Raw genomic sequence first — 13,224 nt, 5'->3', positions numbered from 1 at the left:
GATTACCAAATTAAACTGTCAAATAGATTTGATGTTTTGCAGGATTTAAATGAAACAGATGTAAATACGAATTGGGAGCACATACGTAATGGGTATTAATGTGTCTGACAAATTTACAATTCATGATGGGTTAAAACAAGGAGATGCATTATCTCCATTGCTCTTTAATTTTGCCTTAGAATATGCTGTTAGGAAGGTAAAAGAAACTAACGAAGGACTAAAATTAAATGGTGTGACTCAGTTGTTAGCATATGCAGATGATGTAGACTTATTAGGGGATGATATAAATACAATTAAGAATAATGCTAAAATATTTTTCAAAACTGCTAAAGAGATAGATTTGGAAGTTAACAAAGAGAAAACTAAATATATGCTTACAGGCCGAAACCAAGTGTTAGGTAGTAATCAAAATCTAATTATTGATAACAACTCGTTTGAACCAGTTTCCAAATTCAAATACTTAGGAGTAATATTAACAAATGAAAATTATATTAAAGAGGAAATAAAAAGTAGGCTTAATTCAGGAAATGCATGTTACTTCTCTCTTCATGAACTCTTGTCTTCTCGTTTAATATCTAAGAAACTAGAAGTTAAAATATACAAAACAGTAATTTTGCCTGTAGTATTATATGGATGTGAAACTTGGTCCCTTACATTGAAAGAGGAACATAAATTGAGAGTATTTGAAAATAAGATCCTTAGGAAAATATTTGGACCTGAAAGGGATGAGGAGACAGGTGAGTGGAGAAGGTTACATAATTTAGAACTACATAATTTGTATTCATGTCCAGATATTATTAAAATAATTAAATCAAGAAGACTTAAGTGGGCTGGCCATGTGGCACGAATGGGAGAGGAAAGAGGAGTTCACAGGATTCTTGTTGGGAAACCTGATGGTAAGAGACCTATAGGAAGGCCAAGACGAAGATGGAGGGACAACGTTGAGATGGACCTAAAGGAAATTGGTAGGGATGGAAAAGAGTATATAGATCTTGCTCAAGATAGGGAGAGATGGAAGGCCTGTGTTACTGCAGCCATGAACCTTCGGGTTAAGAAGGCTAGAGAGTTAGTTAGTTAAGTTAAATTTGCACTGAAGATAAAATCCACGTAATTATTTTTATGGGTTACTAAAATAATTATATTTATCCCAAGAAAACAGGGGAGGGGTGAGATCTTTGAAAATGGAACCGTATTATATTATAGCCCTGAGCTTAAGAATTTCTACCTAGGGTTCCGTAATGTCCCGTGAAACAATAATTGGATCGGTCATACGGCTGGAGAATGTTATTTGGTTTGTCAAAGTTGAATTTTCTATCTTTATCTTAAGTTGTGTAACAATTTGTGTTACTCACAAACACTGTTTACATGAATATTTACATAATTTAATTTACTACATTTAACCAATCAATGTGCTAGCTTTAAGTTTTTTTCTAAAATCAAACAATTAAAAAATATGGACAGTTTAACATGATATTTCATTCAAATAGACATCAATTATTACGTATTCATCCAAATTATTTTGTGGGGATTATGATGAACGATTTTAGGGGCGGTCTTGAGTAATGGGCACCCTTGTTTAGGGAGGAGGGGCAGATCAAGTATAGAATTCGGTAAAGCTAAGGAAAAAGTTACGTTCGGTAGACACGCTGTCGGAATTAAATACTTTGTGGGGATTACGATATGGTTTGAGGACGCGAATAATATGATTTGGGGAGGCACATGACATGATTTGAGGGGCGGATGGGCACCCCTGTGGAAATATGATAACTTTTAAAAATGCTATTGGATTTATATGTTGAAAGACAAGTGTTTGTAAAGCATGGAAAACAATGTTCTTGTAGTTTTATCTACTGGTCGTACTTGGCGATTCAGTCGAAGTGCAACTCAAAAGATTTTCACTTCCAGTCAAGACTGAACTGCGTGATCATTCGAGAAGGATATTCGCTTCAAGTACGGATACGGCCTCAATATCAGATTTGACTATTGTTAGGTACTTTCTAGAATATGAGATAAACAAGCTGTGGCTAAGAATTAAGTTTACCTGCTGGGTAAGAGTGCTCCATCTCGCCATGTTAACTTCACTTCGAAATGCATCAGGAACTGTCTCCAGAATTTCTTCCAAACTGAGAAGCCTTCCACCTGAAAAAGTAACATATGTAAAAAAAACTTATCATCTAAGTAATTCAATATGTCTTGCTTGCTTTATTACATACTCAATGCAGTACAAAGAAACTATCAAAAAGTCAAGTTCATGTACAGCCAACGGAAAATAAAATAGTAGGCAAATTGTCCATGAGTTCCAATACAGTGAGTGTAAAAGTAGCCGTAGTACGCATTAGAATTTTCACTGTAATATCGGGCAGCCTGGTAATGAACACCATAAAATACAATAGAAATAGTCCTATTAAAATTGAAACTTTTGCACAGTTCCAGTTTTCTATAAAGTATTAGAGTGCCTTTTCCTTTCAGAATATCAAATTATGTTCGTTAATGTCACACACAATAACTTTTAGATTGCCGACAGGGGTTGTACACGTGCATCTTATAGGACCAGAGAAGTACAGGATAATTTATTGATAAACCGTAGTAGCTGATTGTAAGAATGAAGTTCTTAGGTTGGGAACTCAATTCATGTATGCCGGCACAAAATATGACTCTGCTTTTATTCAAAGATGTTACCTACCTACGTACTCATTTCAGAAAGAAAAGCCTATCACTGGTAGCCATAATAATCTGTGAAAAGTTCTTGCTGCACTTAATTCAATTTTGTATTTAAAGATTTGATTTTTGACTAATCACGACGATGAGTAGTGATTATATGACAATGGTGACTGGACACTCACAAAGATCATCATCAATGCCCAGGGTAGGTTCTGGATTGTATTTTTACATTTGACCTGATACATAATATGACGATTCACACTGTCTATGAAGCCTAATTTTCGCCTTCATTTCAGAAACTCTGGTTTAATTATCTTAGCTCCCACACTTGACCGCTGAAAGGCTTCTCGTGTAACTTAAAACAAGTAGACTTATTAAGTCAAAACAAGAAAGAAGAACAGAATGGAATTTCTGTACATTTATGGGGATAAATACAATGTAACATGCACATATGCTAGGTGTAAGAATACCTTTTGCTCATTCTTCAGGTGACTGTGGTAGAAATTGACTCAATAGAAGGATTTTAATGAACAATTTGAGATATAGGAATACTTTATGTGCTATTTTGTAACAACAATCTGGCAACGTAGCTACACATGAAACATTCTAGGCTTCGAACATTTCTCATCACAGTGTAATGTGGTAACACATCAATCCCGCCTTCGTGAATTTATCAGAAAGCAAGCGGTATACTCTCTCTCACTAACTTGGCATATTCCAGTCGCTTACCGGCGTGAAAGCAACAGTTGTCAAAAGGATCACCGTGAACTTCTCTTGTTTCACTGAAAATTCATCTCTAGTCTTCAAGATAAGAGCTTCAGAAACTTCCGACCAGCTAGCTCTTCATAAAAGGCATCAGGAGAGCTTCCATTTGCTGCGTCGCGCTATGTTGTTCGCATTGGAACTTTGAAGGGTTGAAGAACAGAAAACGAGGGTGTGGGAAGCCTGCCAACGACTCCAAAAAAAGAGAGAGAAAACCCCAGCTCGCTTGCTCCCTTCCCTGCTACGATAACTCCGTTTCATGACACTTATCACGAGGAAAACAGGTTTGCCTCGCAGCATTGCTGAACAGGTGGGGTTCGATGACAAGGCAGAGCGGGAAATGCGTAGGTATACATTTCCAGAGGAAAATACGACATGAAGCTTTTAGCCCGTTTCTCGTGCATATCAAGTACGGATCAATGGATACTTCTTCAGTCAATATTTTGTAAATAATTTGAACGCTTATTTAATGACAATGTAATAAAAAAGAGAGAGAGAAGAGGAATTGTAGGTTATCCAAAAACCTTTCAGACGTCTGGACTCACATCCATGAACGTCCGCAGGATTTTTTCAAGGAGAAACAAGCAAGGTAATTTCTTCCATTGGGTGGGGGGGGCAAAGGAGGAATATTTTTCCCCATAATAGTCTGAAATTATCATGTTTCATCGAAGCCTTTATAATAACTGACATAAATTACTGCGAATGAAATGAAATTATGTGTGACATTTATGCTTTTTAGGTGGACATTCATTTTCCGGGGGGGAGGGGCTTGCCCAACTTTCCGGACGTCCATGCTCACAGCTGTAATGATCCTCTGTGACACTTGTGTTGTGTGCTGTGATCTATACGTATTTGTTCGCTTGATTGATTTCTTTAATATTATGAACACATAAGCACAGGCTATTTTTGCCCATCACGCAATACTTAAGCTTACTTTGCCCTTGGCTAAAACAAAATTGAAGACAGACACTCATTAATAATATACTGCCTCTGAGGTCTAAATATCCTTACTTCAAATAATAAATATCCCTCTGTCCCATAATTATAGTCCGGTATGCCAAAATGGTAGTACAGGAATGACAGACGAAGAGGCAGATGGAAAGCACAATTTGTACTGATGCTTGAGTAATAAAGTTGTATGACTCATTCCCGTGTCTCATGTTCTTCTTCTGTATACACCAATGTCACAGTTTGAATATCGGGCAATTATTATGAGACAACAAACAAAGGTGTACCGGACAATAATTATGGGACAGAGGGAGTATATGAAATAAATAAAATTACCTAGGTTAAAGGGCACTCAGAAGGACAAACATAAACCCCACAAAGGATTATCCTGGGCATGGGTTAGGTTAGGTTAGGTTAGGTTAGGTTAGGTTAAGCTTAACACCCACTGAGACACGGGGAAACGCGGCAATAGAACTTCTGTTGTCTGCTTCTATTGAAATCAAATGGTGTAACGCCCATTACAGGGAAACGCGCGGAACCGAAGCGCGGAATTTCCGTGCCAGAAGTCTGCAGATTATCTTAAAGGTTATCGCCCACACGTCTGTTGCCACGTTTCTCCGCGTCTCAGTGGGCGTTACGCTCTACAGGGGACCCCTGTGAAGTGAGGTTGACTTACCATCAGGGTGCGAAATCATTGAAAACTTCCGGGGGGGAGGGGAAGTTCTTCATCTTCAAAGCCCCTCTTCCACAAACATATGTGTATATTATACGATACATATTTGTAATGTTAATAAAAGTAAAAATAAATTACTCAATTACAAATATATTATTATTAATATTAATTACATAAAGGAAATTAATTTGTTACTTTTATACATATCAGATATTGCAAAGAAGCTAATTTCTTTACCAACTGGTTAAAGATGTTAATAAATTATGAAATAGTTCAAGTGGTTTTGTTGTGTAAGTTTTTGTTTAGTTTTTATTGTTTTGCATTCTTGTTTTACTTTTATTGTGCGTATTGATGTCGATTTTTTCATGATCTCTTGTGAGAGAATGCATTCAATACTCACAACTACGCTAATTTGTGTGTGTTTTCGATGATATTCTTAGTAAAGTATATTTTAAATTAAAAGTAATTGCTTATCTTTTGTTTGTTATAACAAAACTCTCCCCCCCCGGACATTTTTGGTGAGGGGGATTTTTGAGGCCAAGATTGTTGGTGGGGAGGAATCCCCCCGTCCCCCCCAAGGATTTCGCACCCTGCTTACCATATGTGTTTGTGAATGTTCAATACAACCCAAAACGCCAGGCTCTTTTTGTTGGTTCCGTGTTGGTTTTGTGCTTTACACACAGCTTTCTGTAATGCGTTCACAAATTTCACGAAAGCCGTTAAAAGCTAGTGCGTTGCTTTTCACATTTTCCGGCAGATCATGTGTGTGGAACAAAAGTCTTACTGTATGCTGGTAGCGCTGGAAAGTCTGTACGTGCACAAAAAACCTGATGCGTTAATCAGTACCCAGCATTATGTCGTTGGCACGGTCCTTCAAACTATTCCATGCTCTCACAACTCTCTTGTCGGGTGGTGAAAACTTCTGAAAAGATGGTATATTTATGCAATGTGAATGGAACTTATCGTCAAATAATCTATTAGCTAGAGCCGACCTCCGTGGGAAAGCCGTTAGCACATCACGCTACGACGCCAGTAGTCTCGAGTTCGACTCTCAACCTGGGTGTTCTTTGTTATTGTCCCTTCGTCAATTTCATCATATCATCATCAGTCATCCACATCTTCGCGACTATTATAGTCAAAAGTGGCAGAAAATCGAAATAAACCAAATCAATCAATCAATCTATTAGCTAGATGATTTGAGTCTATCAAAGATTTAGGGCCTCCCCGATGGCGCAGTGGTAGCGTCGTCGCCTTGTAATCAAGGGGTCCCGGGTTCGATACCCGGTGGAGGCATACAGTGGTTCGGATCCCACTTGAAACTGTACGTCCAGTCCCGATTAGCCTTAATGCGCACAAAGTGGACTTAAAACAGCAACTCGAACTCTATCAAACATTTGTTTTTCAATTTTGCGACCCTTAAATTTGAAACGATTTTGCTGAAATTACAATTGCCGACAAATACCTCAATATGCAGAAATGATGTTATATTTCAGCAAATTATGCTGACATGTTTCAAGATAACTGACGAAAAATTGATATTTCCTCAATTGTGGGCTCTCTGAAGTCTGATGATATTTTCCAAGTTTCTGTCTTGATTACATTTTCGTAAAGAAACGATCATCTCAATTATGTTAGGCCATTATTCCCCCCAAAAAACTTTGTAATATGATGCGTCGTTTGGGAAAGGCAAATCACCAACATTGTGACCACAATAACTAGAGTAAATTTTTGGATTTTACGATGATCTGGTATTTCATTTGAGTAAATTCAATCAAACCGTTTCAAGACGACATGTTTTAAATATACAAAAATTTGGTGTGTTTAGTTGGATGTAGAGATACAATTTTAGGCCCCGTAGATGGTTTACAATCTTACCAAAGCAGCACGTCAATGTATTGCTTCCTTTGCAATTTATTTCCGTTATGGATTTTACTTGTATCAGCGTCATCATGTAAGTTTGTCTGTATAGCAGGAGCGGTTACTGATATTGTTGCAGTGTTCCACAAGACCGGATATTTAACAATAAAATTTCATACTTTTTGTTAGTATATTTTTCATTTGTTTTCCTATTAAATATATTGAACATAAACAAACAATTTTGCCCTTCACTGCTTCATAAAGCAAATTCCATTATGATCTGTTAAAAAAAAAGAGGCAACCTGCGAGATTTCACAGTGTATGAGTAGACGCACAGGTACGCGTTGCAAAGCAGGAACAACGGCCTGATCTCTACAGCGAGTAGTACTGGAGCGAAGTTCAAAGCTGCTCTTCCTATCCCCTGCTTCAGTCGGCTTGGTCTTTGCAATGGGTTTGCAACGGACCAAAGTCAGGCGACCCGTTTCGGATTCCCCGGCGGGTGAGGGAGGAAGAGTACGAACCAACAACAAACGCTTGTTTGCTAATTCTTTCATACACTGTTAGAGAGCAGAAGCGTTCGAACAGCAGCCAAGTTCTCACTGTCCTGTGTCGTAGAGCAACAGACAAAATGTCCACGTTAAGCAAAGGTAAATATTTTATTTTGGGGAGAATCTTAACCTAATTTAAAGAATGCTTGAAACTTGTAACAATTTGATTTGATTTGTTGTTTTTTAAATCCACTTTATGCACAGAAAGACTAATCAGGACTGGACCTACAGTTTAAAGTGGGATCCGAACATTAAAGTACTTCTTATGTAATCACAAGAAACACAATTCTGCATAATATTGCTGCCGAATAAATGGAAACTTCAAATTTTGTATGACGATTATTAATTGTACTCCTCGAAAGCAACACGGCAGAAGTGGGGTATGGTTGGTGGACTACAATGTGATCCTCCCAGCTAGATCCGAGGGATCCGCTGACCAACGACAGGTGCGGTCCTCCATTCATATTGGGGGTTAGGCGTAGAGCTGACAACTCTGCACTGTAAAAAGACATGTCAAGAAACAGCATTATAAGGCCATGGATGTTCCCAAGGTAAAATATTCCGGAGGTAAAATAGCACCCCATTCGGATCTCCGGGTGGGGACTACTTTGGGAGGTCCCTGGACTAAGGATAAGATCTACATTAGGAATAAGGATATTAAATTAGGCACCTGGAATGTTCTAAGCCTTTACCGGACTGGGGCATTTCAGTGTACAGTTAACGAGATAGTTAAGTATAAATTAGATGTAGTACCTGTCCAGGAAGTTAGGTGGCCAGGAGAAGGGAATTGTAAAACTAAAAATTATACTTTTTTCTATGGTGGTACTGAAAATCATAATTTTGGAACAGGCTTTTTCATAAATAATAGAATTATCTCGGCTCTTAAAACAGTAGAATTTATTAATGAGAGGATATCATATGCAGTTTTACAGGGTAGGTGGTGTAAAATTATTTTAATAAACATACATGCTCCAACGGAAGATAAAGATGATAATACTAAAGATGATTTTTATGCAGAGTTAGAACAGGTCTTTGATATATTTTCTCAGTATGATATGAAAATTCTGTTAGGTGACTGTAATGCACAGATTGGCAAAGAAGAGACATTTAAACCCACGATTGGTAAAGAAAGTCTTCATGAATTAAGTAATGATAATGGTATAAGATTGATTACTTTTGCAACCTCAAAGAATTTAATTGTGAAAAGTACCACTTTTAATACCACCATAAATATACCTGGTCTTCTCCAGATGGTAAAACTCATAATCAGATAGATCATATTCTCATTGATAAGAGAAGACATACTAGTATAATTGACGTTCGTACACATAGAGGTGCTGACTGTGCCAGTGACCATTATTTAGTAATTGCTAAATTAAGAGAAAGTGTTAAATCATAAGCAACAAAATCTAAAAGTTATAAAATTTGATACAGGAAAGTTTACTGATGAAAGAATTAAGAAAGATTACCAAATTAAACTGTCAAATAGATTTGATGTTTTGCAGGATTTAAATGATGATGAAAATATAAATGAAACAGACATAAATAAGAATTGGGAGCACATACGTAATGCAATAGAATCAGCAGCTAAAGAAAGTATAGGATACCATAAACCGAGAAAAAGTAAGCCATGGTTTGATAATGAATGTCATAAACTAATAGAAATAAGAAATCAGGCTAGACTTAAGTGGTTAAATAGTTCGGATGATACAAATCTAAGCAATTATAATAGAATAAAGCGAGAAGTTAACCGCACGTTTAGAAGTAAAAAAAGAGATTACTTGAAAAGCAAAATTAACGAAATTGAAACAAACAGCAAAAATAAAAATATCAGAGATTTATATAAAGGTGTAAATGAGTTTAGAAAGGGGTGGCAACCTAAAGTAAACTTGATAAAAGATAAAGACGGTGATTTTCTAGCTGACCCAAGCGATATTCTAAATAGATGGAAGAACTACTTTAATCACCTTTTAAATGTCCATGTAGGAGATAAATCAGAAGTGAATGAAGTCCACACAGCAGAACCTTTAGTTCCAGAACCTAACTTGACTGAAGTTAAAGATGCTATTAAAAGGCTAAAGAATAACAAAGCACCTGGCATTGATTTAATACCAGCTGAGTTAATTAAATATGGTGGAAATTCATTAATATGTCAAATTCATAAATTAATTTATTTAATATGGAATAAAGAAGAAATCCCTCAACAGTGGAAAGAATCCATAATTGTTCCTGTGTTTAAAAAAGGTGATAAAATGAACTGCAATAATTACCGTGGAATCTCTCTACTCTCAACCACATATAAAATATTATCTAACATTATTTTAACAAGACTAACCCCATATGCTAATGAAATTATAGGTGATTATCAATGTGGATTTAAACATAACAGATCAACTACAGATCAAATTTTTCACATCAGACAGACACTTGAAGAAAAGTGGGAATATAACCAAAATGTCCATCAGCTATTCATTGATTTCAAAAAAGCATATGATTCGGTCAAAAGAGATAAATTATATAATATATTAGTCGAGTTTGGAATACCTAAGAAGCTTGTTAGTATGATAAAAGTATGCACCAGTGAAACAGAAAGTAAAATTCGTGTGGGTATTAATGTGTCTGACAAATTTACAATTCATAATGGGTTAAAACAAGGAGATGCATTATCTCCATTGCTCTTTAATTTTGCCTTAGAATATGCTGTTAGGAAGGTAAAAGAAACTAACGAAGGACTAAAATTAAATGGTGTGACTCAGTTGTTAGCATATGCAGATGATGTAGACTTATTAGGGGATGATATAAATACAATTAAGAATAATGCTAAAATATTTTTCAGAACTGCTAAAGAGATAGATTTGGAAGTTAACAAAGAGAAAATTAAATATATGCTTACAGGCCGAAACCAAGTGTTAGGTAATAATCAAAATCTAATTATTGATAACAACTCGTTCGAACCAGTTTCAAAATTCAAATACTTAGGAGTAATATTAACAAATAAAAAGGTAATAATCAAAATCTAATTATTGATAACAACTCGTTCGAACCAGTTTCAAAATTCAAATACTTAGGAGTAATATTAACAAATAAAAATTTTATTAAAGAGGAAATAAAAAGTAGGCTTAATTCAGGAAATGCATGTTTACTCTTCGTAAACTTTTGTCTTCTTGTTTAATATCTAAGAAACTAAAAGTTAAAATATACAAAACAGTAATTTTGCCTGTAGTATTATGTGGCCGCGGTGGCTCAGTCGGGTGTCTGCCTGCAGATCGTGCAGGTATCAGTTCGTACCGAGCTCCGCTCTTCGCGTGAGAAGGCTTAGTTATCGAACTGTCCGAGTTAGCTAGGGCCGTATACGGTTTGCTAGTGTTGTGTTAGTTCTTTTTCCTTCCGAGTGCAAGCGAGGTTTTGACTACAATTACCGTGAGCCAGTGAAGATACGATGAAATAGTTCACGATGAATACACAAAGAGAAAACACCTTGAAATTTGTTTTCCGTGAGGTCAAAACGCGACCTACGTCATTGGATTTTCATCGATGGTTTCATGATGTCTACCAAGTGCCTACGAACCAAGTGCTCAGTTTTGAAATAGATTACTTTCGTAAGTGTTTGTACGTGAAATTTGCGACAAAAGTGGTAGGAGAAAGGTTACTAAATGATTTTGGTGCTGAGGTAATCTACAGTGACGTAGATGGTGATCATAAAGTTGAAGTAGAATGGGCCCACCAGCGGCATGTAATCGTCAGAATCCATGTAGTCCCAATTGAATTAAGTGCAGAAGTGATAAGTCGTGTTATGAGGTCTTATGGGGAAGTGTTAAAAATTGAAGACGAGACATACTCTGTAGATCACATTTACCCTACTCGAACTGGACGTGTCTTGATTAAAATGATACTACGTAAACCCATACCCTCATATGTAACAATGAATGGAGACTCTTATTGGGTAACATACCCTGGGCAGGTGCGTACGTGCCTCGCGTGTTCGGGGGAGGATCATGTAGTTGCTCAGTGCCCTAAGCGTCGATCCTCAGGGAACCAGCCCCGCAGGGGTCCGGTTAATATACCCGTTGACAATGTACCGATGGTATATGAACCAACTGTGCTACCCGTACGGACTAAACCAAGAGATTCAGCTCCGTTAGTTGCAGTCCCAGCGTCAGGAGATAGCAATGGAGGGAACACGGATAGCCCCAGAATCACCGACGAGGAGACAGGTACCAGACAGGAAGTTAGTGAGAAGAATGCACCAACAGAAAGGGAAGAGATGGAGCAGCCAACATTGACCATTTCAGAGGAGATGCATCACATACCCCCGCCCCCACCCCCAAGTGCTTTGTTCCCGGAGGCAGAATTCCCCGTAGTTACCTCTCCTAGGAAATCACGGTCAAGATCTGTATCAAGGTTACGGTCAGTGGCGGAAGAGTCCATGGTGCTACGTAGAAAGAAGAAGAAAAATAATGAATGCGTAAGTTCCACAAAAGTTCATAACGAATTTAGAGTAGAACCTGGTACCCCAAAACAAGAAGTTTCAAAGGGTAGTTTAACAAGTCATTCAGGAAATGTAATTAAAGAGAAACCTTCGACGAGTAACAAACTTACCCCCGATTTATTTAGTGGAAAGCATAGTTAATGCATTCTAGGCAGAAATTAGAGTTTAGTAATGTTGAAGAATGTAAGTAAGTTTAGTTTTCTTTTGTGGACAGTTCTAATCAGGCAATTAGGAAAAATACTTACTTTAGTGTAATTGAGCATCAAAAATGCACATTTACGTGGTATTCTTATATTCAGTTTATTATAACTTCATATTGTGCATGAATTACAGTACTCGTCAGTGTACCCTTAATATCAATGGGATCTTGACTCCAGTGAAATGCAAATTGCTTGCGGACTTTGCCCGAATTCACTCGATTGACATTTTATACTTGCAGGAAGTTTGTATTGTAGATTTTAATTTCTTGTATGGATACGAGGCTATTGTAAACTTGGGGACAAGCGGGAGAGGGACCGCAATTTTAATTAAAAGTGGTATAGAAATACAAAATGTAAAGAAATTAGTCGATGGGAGGGGAATTAGTTTTCAAAGTCAACACTATACTTTTGTTAATATCTACGCCCCCTCAGGACAGCAAAACAGATGGAAAAGGGAACAATTTTACCAGACTGACATAGTATACTTACTTCCAAATAATGATTCGTGTATAATCCTAGGTGGTGATTTTAATCAAGTGCTGCGATCATGTGATTGTGTAGGCAAGTTTCAAAATAGTTTAGCATTAACAACCTTAATCAGCGATTTACAGCTGAAGGATATCTGGACCGAAAAACGAAAGGACATAGTGTTTACCTATTTCAATAACAAAGCAGGTTCTAGATTGGACAGATTCTATACACTTGGTCATACTATAAAATATGTGACGACAATAGATGCTTTGCCGGTACCTTTTTCAGATCATATAGCAATCAGAATGAGTATTAATCTACAAGAATCTAAATTAGTTTGGGGTCCGTCCTATTGGAAAATGAACTCTGCCCTACTTCACCAGCCTAATGTTAATGATATGTTTGAAGAAAAATGGAAGTATTGGTGCCGGCAACAAAAACACTATACTGATTACAATACGTGGTGGGTAAAATACGTAAAACCTCGAATAAAATCCTATTTTCAATGGCTAGGGAAAGAGAGTGCACGTGACCGGAACTTAATGTTGAACTTCTATTACCAATGTTTACATGAGTTATGTATGCGACCTGACGTCATAGAACAATATCCACAGA

General features: G+C 37.0%; 1 protein-coding gene across 1 annotated transcript in view; it reads right to left on the bottom strand.

The window, feature by feature from the left end:
* The window catches only part of LOC145983940 (ubiquitin-like-conjugating enzyme ATG10), a 157,374-nt gene that overhangs the window by 14,908 nt on the left and 129,242 nt on the right, over window positions 1–13,224 (bottom strand). The window contains exon 5 of the mRNA XM_083117124.1: window positions 2,042–2,139. Coding sequence (XP_082973250.1) covers window positions 2,042–2,139 — 98 coding nt within the window. The remainder of the gene's footprint in view (window positions 1–2,041; window positions 2,140–13,224) is intronic.

This window comes from Lepisma saccharinum, chromosome 2 (genome assembly GCF_977018435.1).
Source record: "Lepisma saccharinum chromosome 2, izLepSacc3.1, whole genome shotgun sequence".
NCBI lineage: Eukaryota > Metazoa > Arthropoda > Insecta > Zygentoma > Lepismatidae > Lepisma > Lepisma saccharinum.
The sequence above is the reverse complement of the archived record's forward strand: the minus strand, read 5'-3'. Positions and strand labels throughout refer to the sequence as shown.